The sequence below is a fragment of the Contarinia nasturtii genome, unplaced genomic scaffold, assembly GCF_009176525.2.
Source record: "Contarinia nasturtii isolate CC-2019 unplaced genomic scaffold, AAFC_CNas_1.1 Cnas_scaffold_4311, whole genome shotgun sequence".
In the NCBI taxonomy this organism is placed as follows: domain Eukaryota; kingdom Metazoa; phylum Arthropoda; class Insecta; order Diptera; family Cecidomyiidae; genus Contarinia; species Contarinia nasturtii.
Window position 1 is genome coordinate 1,667,170 of NW_022201606.1, and position 6,791 is coordinate 1,673,960.

Sequence of the window (6,791 nt, forward strand, 5' to 3'; positions counted from 1 at the left end):
ATTCACTTTAATTTATGAAATTCAAAGAAATCAAATGTGTTTTTTATATCGTTCCCTAACTAAGTAATTAAAAAGTGTCTTTTTACACGCAATACCAACAGTGACAAAGAACGAAAGGAAATATTTTATTGTTTACTGACAATTCCAATTGGTCATTATATATTATTGCAATAATTATTATCTTCATATTATGAAAAACCAATACCAAATGTTCAAAATAATTTTCCAAACAGAAACACAAAATCTCTTCAATAAAGTCTTCAAAATGCAACCGAACAAAAAATACGAAAAACATTTGACTTGCGTAGGGTTGTCCACGTTTGTAGTGACATAACAAAATCGTATGAACTGTCAACACAAATTCAATACAATAAATTCACGATAGAAACATAAACAAAGACCAAAATAAAAATGCAAATAATGGGGAAAAAATAAAATAATTTTGATGTCTGCAACGAAATCGCGGTGTGTGCGTGTCTTTAATGTTGTTTGAAACTTAAGAAAACAACAATAATTCTATTTCAATTGTGAATTGACGTTCAGAATTTTGTGTGCACCTCTTCGTCGATTGGACATGTTAAAAATTAAGCAACTTGTGGCCGAGAATACAGCATCGCACAAAATGACAAAGGAATTATCTGGTGTAACGATCATTTTGATCATTGGTGGTGGTGTCCTAGCATTTGCGATTGTATTCATTTTGGCCAAACGGCAAATTATGAGATTTGCAATTCGTAATAGACGCGGACCGCATGTGCCAGTCGGTCACGATGCAACCAAATCGATAAAAAAGGAAATCGAACGTCGTTTGGATTGTATTCAACGTATTGCGTACGAACCACAATTACTACCGGACGATGATTCATCTTACATTTTACAACCAGACTCATCGCTGCCGCCATACTATTATCGATTGAAAGCTGTGGATGATATTAAAATATTGGAAAATGAGATTTCAAAGCAAGACGGCAGCGTACGATTGCCGCGAGATAGTTTGAGAGCATTTTTAATAACAACATTGGCCGCACCCATGGCCGGATCCAGCCAACGTTTGATTCACCAATTTTGTGATATGTATGAACACGCTCGGCACGACCCGAGCGAATTTAGCAATGAAGAATATGAAGCCTATCGTCGATTATTGATGAAATTATTAGATGCGTAAGTGTTTTACCATCAACATTATCATTTGGCAATTTCTTTGATTGTTATTGAATTTGTCTGATTCCTTTTCTAGCGCAAAATCACTGAAGACTTTTTCGAATAGCAGAAAATCGTCCCCAAGTCGTACACCAGTCAAAAAACAAACAAAAGTACAATCATTATTAGATCCATCGCGTCTGAAGCCTCCACCAGCAACAGTGGGCAGCGGAAACATGCTGAGTGCCAATTCACGAATCAACTATGGCCTTGGCATTCAGCATGATTCACTCACCACAACAGGCAAACAATCCAACGATGAAGAACAATCGCCGCCGCATAATATTACACTACATTTAGACGCAAACGAAATTATCACTGTATCTCCTGATTCCAGTGTCATTTGATAAATATAAATTAGAAATTCTAGATAACTATGTATCGAACGAACTAATTATTATTACCATAACCTCTCGGATGTATTTCGATGTGCACTATTTTTTTTGCTTTCAATAAACTTATACAATACTTACTGTCCGATATTACAAGGAACAGTGTCCACGTGTAAACTAAAAATTCCAAATAAATCCTAAAACATAAATTGAAAACATTTTATTCTGCCTTTACACAAATTTATTTTCCATTGAAAAAAAACAACAACAAAACACTTTTGAAGCCTTACATTTTTTAAGTATAATTTCATTCGCATCTTCTACTTCCAAGAAGAAATGATTTTTTAATCAAAACAAAGGACAAAAGAAAATATTTATTTGTCAACAGAAAATGAATCACTCTAAATCATTGTTCATTGTAAATGACATATGTAATGATACTATTTGCAATGTCCCTTTTGTTACATTTTTACAATAATTTTACTTTTTTGATGATTTAATTTTAATTTTGACTTTTACGAAGTTTCACATTTTTTCAATATACTTTCGAATGTACGCATTTCTATTACCTTTGTATTCGAAAAAATATTTGCTTCCTACATCAGTTGAATAAATATAATCAGCAAATACAGTAAACAAAACATTCGAATGCAATATACGCACGAATAAAGTAAAGGGAAAAAGAGCAAAGAGCGTGCACGGTCTACGCTTCTCACATGTATGTCGACTTCGTATCGTGTGTACGTACTGTGTACTGAGTAGAATTTTTTTCGCTTGTTTGTTGTTTATAATTCACTGGCGCAACGTATGCGTATCGTTAGTAAGTACTTGTTCGATGCGATGCCAAATCATACTTACCTGGTGTAGAGATTTCTTTGATCAAGAAGGAAGATTCTCCGAAGTGAGGCCCGCGTCATTGCACTACGACGTGGCTGACCTTTGCGATTAGATCTCAAGTATCTAACTCGTACACGTTATTTTTGATAGCAGGGAAAAGCGTTCGCGCTATCCCTTTTTATCTCTTTGAAAAAGAAAAAAAAATGAAAACAAATAGACCAACTACTTTGTTGTGGAACATACAATTTTTTTCCCAATTGAATGTTAACGCACTGAATGTTGACTGCATTTCATTCTTTTAATACATGTACCCACAACGTCAAGTTTAAATTGTTGTTTGTTTTTCTTTTTGTTCAAAAATATCTGTCGCCGATTTTCTTTGTTCAGTGTTATTCTTTGTTTTAATAAAAAATTTATTAAATTCGACTTTTCTGATAATTGTTTGGGGCTTAATTTTATGTGGACAACGTAGTCATCAAATACGTCCGAGAGAAGAAGAAGAAGAAAAAATGTCGTTCTGCAGATTAGTGTTTGGGCAGTGTTCTCAGACAGACGGAGAGAAATTATACAGTCAATTAAGTATCGACAAGCGAAACCGCAAATGTGAGTTTTAGCCATTGGAAAGTGAAGCGATAACGTTACACATCGTGTCAAGATACGACACCCGAACAAGAGATAGACACTCGAACACAAAAAAAACGTATGAAAGAATTAAATGAGGAAGTCGATTGGTGAGAATAAAAATATGGACAGTAATTTTCAAGTTGCGCACGAAGCGTTCAAGTATTGTTTATTCTTCATAAATAATAGATTTGTTTATTCAGATATTTGTGGAGCTGGTTTGAAACGAAAAGAACATTTGGAGCGTCATAAATTGGGGCACAGTCCGGAACGTCCGCACATTTGTAGCGTGTGTAAAAAGGGTTTCAAGCGGAAAGAGCACCTGAATCTGCATTTTGTCATTCATAGTGGCGATAAAACGGAGGTTTGTGCCAATATATTTCCGCTATGGCTCACAGAAAGATGAACATTAAATTCATTAATTTTGTTTTATTCAGATCTGCGGTGAATGTGGAAAGGGTTTGTTTAGAAAAGATCACCTTCGTAAGCATACAAAAGTAAGCGACCACCAAATTCGTTTTTTGAATATTGATTCTTCATTTTTAAGCTAATTTCGTTTCTCTTCCTACCCGCATAGTCACATATAACGAAGCGACTGAAAGAGGAGATGAATGCACAGGCTCAGGCACAAAAAGCAGCTACAGGTCATGCAAATGGAACCGCCAACGCAAATAAACTAACGAATGTTACAACTGCCAATATGATGCCAGTGAACATAACATCGATTTCAATGGCAACAATGGCAACAATAGCATCAAATTCAATCGACACAAACGCAATAAAGACCGAACTAACAACTACAAATTGTTCGACCGATGACATACTGCAACAGATTCAACAGCAGCAGCAACAGGTGCTTCAATTGCAAGGCGACTGTCAAACAATTTTTTTGTTTTAAATTAGGTTCCAACGAGCGATAATACAACAGTGCCTGTCCAAATCAAACTACCGCCAATGATGACAACAAGTGCTGGAGATGGGACTACAAATACGGTTGTTTTGCAACCGACCACAAATACAATTTCTACCGCTACTCTAAGCAATAACAGTTTTAATAGTCAATCAACGCTATCAACCACCTCATTGCTACCATGACAACAAAAGTCACCGCAGACCATTCTTCTAGCTAAATCACAAATAGCACACGAACTCAGTCGAAAACAATAGATCATCATTTAAACAAAACAGAGAGAATTAAGTAGTAATTAATACTTTCTTTGTAATTTTGTTTTATACTTTTTCCATGCAAAATGTAGAAAAATGTAATACTCAGTTTAACGAAAAAGAACCCGAATTATCTTGCAGCGACCTGAATGAGCAGAACAAGTACAGATCATCATTAACATATAGAGTCTCGATGAATATTCCATCAAAATTGCACAATTTTAAGAGTAAACTACAATTCGAGAGTTTAATTTGTACCTTCAAAATTCTTTGGTTTTTTAATTTTAGACATTATTTTATTTATTATTATGTTTATTACAATTTGCTATACGAAACGAACACATTCTGCCCGAGTAACTCCTAAAAGACATATTTTTTTTACCTTTTGTATATATACACGACACTACTTCTATGGGATGTTTTAATTACATTTATTGTAAATTAGGTGTAAGGGAAAATTGTTAGTGAGATATGCTAGCACAAGCATCAATTGGCTCCGTATCAACATCAGAGCCATTATTTTTTTTCACGTTTTAAGCTTATTGTCGTTTGGATAAGCATGAATTCAATTTATCAAAGAAAACTGTTCCGTAAACCAATGTGTATGTCAATATTAATTGGCCAATTTGAGAGAAATCATGCAGCAGGTTGAACCAATTATATATGTAGAACTATTACGCGGTTGTATTTAAATTTTCAAGTTGAAGTGAAACGGTGATGTTTGTAAGAAAAGTATTTGGTTTTTTCTTTAATTTAAGATCGCTCAAAATGTTGAAACCATTTCAAAATGTTTCACGAGTGTGATTTTGTTCTGATATACATAATGTGCTACGCAGACAATTGTCTGTATTATGGCAAAAGATCAAATGAAAACACACAAAACGATACATAATATTTTTTTATAAAGTTTTGAACATGTTTGAAGACAACAGATGAAACGAATTAAAAAAAAAAAAAAAATCATGATTTTTAAGCATTTAAAAAACCTACGATAATTTTTATTCTCATTTTTAAGGTTTATTATTTCTTTTTCGCAAATTTCTACCTGTTACCATGTTAGACACATTAATGCATCATTCTGCAATTTAAATGCTAATCACTTGCGACGATAAATCATTAGGAAACACCATGAATGGTTTCCTCGTCATTTTGTACGTGTAGCTAACTGAGACTCATCTAATGACTTGGATTGTTATGATTGTATGTAAGTAGTAGCGACGTAATGAGTATACTACAAGTTCCCTATAATATTAAAAAAAAACTATAGCTATTTTTGAGTATAAAAAGATTTCCATTATTTTATAATACATTTTGAACGTAAACTTTATTTATTTTTGTCACGGTGTCAATTATGATGCCATTTTACAGATTCAAGAGTTGGTGTTGCTCTTAAATAGCCGCCAATTCATATTTAGTCATGACTGTTTATTAATATTAATTCGATTTATTTGCTCTTCTTTTTCAACAAATTGCTTATTAAAACTGGTTAAAATTCAATTTTTTGTACGATAAACGTGAATCAATTAAATGAAATCTTATTCGTTTAAGTATTGGGTTTCGATTATTATTTTTTTTTTTCAGGGAAAATGTAATTGAGTTTTGAAAATATAATCGATTCAAATTATTTGTTACCAGATAAATTGTTGTTAATCGGGTAAAATGGTAGGAGGTTTGATAAGAACGGGAACATAATTTGTTTATTTATAATAATCAAGTATAAAGGTGTGATAAAAAGATAGAAGAATCGATTTAAAGTAGGCCAAGTGCTTCCAATACCGAATCGTCTTTAACCAATGCATCGTCTTCCTGCCAAATGATACTTGCGAAGGTTTTTTCTTGATATGGTTGAATCAAGTCTTTCAATTTTTCAACAAGATTCGGTTGAAGTAGCTTTGGCAAACCTACAAATGATATGCATTTTTTTGTTAGTTTTTTTTTTAAATTAAAAACCACAATGAAAAAAAGAACCACTTACCGTATATAAAACACATTGTTGTTATGCACGGGAATAACAATATTTCATCAATTGAGCGCAAACGGTCGGATGGTAGTTTTTCCATTATTCCGTAATCTACATAGAATAAATTGTACCAGCCCATGCCTGATTTTGACGGTTTTGCCCGATACCATCGGTCATTACGGTAGGACATGGCCAAACACCATTCATTTTCACTAAAAAGAAAAAAAAAGATTAAATTTTTTGTATTTTTTGTATGTTTTTTTTAATAAATGGGCATTACTCTGGGAAATATGGCGTTTCAATCTGCTGTTTGGCGGCATAGTCATTTATGAATTGGTCGATCGAAATTAACATCTTCATATTAGTCGCTTCAACTGCTGCGAAACAGCCACAATTCAACATGCTATTGTCCAAGATGAATAATGGTTTATTTTCGACATCGTCAGCGTTGTATTTCAATTGCTAATTGTAAACAAAGGAATTTCAAGTTTTAGCAGAGTTTTTTTTTAAATTGCGAAAAATTTGAATTTTTGTTTGGGAGCCATGATTTTAGGCTGCCGTAATGACGTTTACACAATAAAATAACATTCTAAAAGTTTAAAATAATTTCAATCATAATTAGGAGTACCTAGAGAGAGAGAGAGAGAGAGAGAGAGAGAGAGAGAGAGAGAGAGAGA

The 6,791-nt window shown here is 33.3% G+C and overlaps 3 protein-coding genes and 1 non-coding gene across 4 annotated transcripts in view; 3 read left to right on the top strand and 1 right to left on the bottom strand.

Moving 5' to 3' along the window:
* Positions 1 to 353: 353 nt before the first annotated feature.
* On the top strand, positions 354 to 1,748 carry LOC116350863 (uncharacterized protein C1orf43 homolog). The gene is made up of 2 exons (XM_031782834.1): positions 354 to 1,161; positions 1,238 to 1,748. The coding sequence occupies exons 1-2, from the start codon at positions 575 to 577 to the stop codon at positions 1,545 to 1,547; spliced, it is 897 nt and encodes a 298-aa protein (XP_031638694.1). The 5' UTR covers positions 354 to 574; the 3' UTR covers positions 1,548 to 1,748.
* Positions 1,749 to 2,382: 634 nt separating this feature from the next.
* LOC116350957 lies at positions 2,383 to 2,547 on the top strand. Its single transcript, XR_004202063.1, has one exon. It is a non-coding gene; the product is annotated as a U1 spliceosomal RNA (small nuclear RNA).
* A 253-nt stretch (positions 2,548 to 2,800) lies between these two features.
* LOC116350864 (vascular endothelial zinc finger 1-like) lies at positions 2,801 to 4,864 on the top strand. The gene is made up of 4 exons (XM_031782835.1): positions 2,801 to 3,100; positions 3,194 to 3,354; positions 3,428 to 3,487; positions 3,568 to 4,864. The coding sequence occupies exons 1-4, from the start codon at positions 3,085 to 3,087 to the stop codon at positions 3,886 to 3,888; spliced, it is 558 nt and encodes a 185-aa protein (XP_031638695.1). The 5' UTR covers positions 2,801 to 3,084; the 3' UTR covers positions 3,889 to 4,864.
* Positions 4,865 to 5,811: 947 nt separating this feature from the next.
* LOC116350862 overlaps positions 5,812 to 6,791 on the bottom strand; it is a 1,976-nt gene continuing 996 nt past the window's right edge. Inside the window, exons 4-6 of the mRNA XM_031782833.1 lie at positions 6,395 to 6,576; positions 6,130 to 6,326; positions 5,812 to 6,055 (exon numbers count right to left, since the gene is read on the bottom strand). Of these exons, the coding sequence (XP_031638693.1) occupies positions 5,904 to 6,055; positions 6,130 to 6,326; positions 6,395 to 6,576 (531 nt within the window). The 3' untranslated portion in view covers positions 5,812 to 5,903. The remainder of the gene's footprint in view (positions 6,056 to 6,129; positions 6,327 to 6,394; positions 6,577 to 6,791) is intronic.

What these genes read in the sequence shown, in the direction of transcription:
- LOC116350863 (XM_031782834.1), top strand. Translation starts at nt 575, where the DNA reads ATGTTAAAAATTAAGCAACTTGTGGCCGAGAATACAGCATCGCACAAA. An exon ending in TTGATGAAATTATTAGATGC is followed by an intron (nt 1,162 to 1,237) that starts GTAAGTGTTTTA and finishes TTCCTTTTCTAG; the next exon opens with CGCAAAATCACTGAAGACTT.
- LOC116350864 (XM_031782835.1), top strand. An exon ending in ATAGTGGCGATAAAACGGAG is followed by an intron (nt 3,355 to 3,427) that starts GTTTGTGCCAAT and finishes TGTTTTATTCAG; the next exon opens with ATCTGCGGTGAATGTGGAAA. An exon ending in ACCTTCGTAAGCATACAAAA is followed by an intron (nt 3,488 to 3,567) that starts GTAAGCGACCAC and finishes CTACCCGCATAG; the next exon opens with TCACATATAACGAAGCGACT.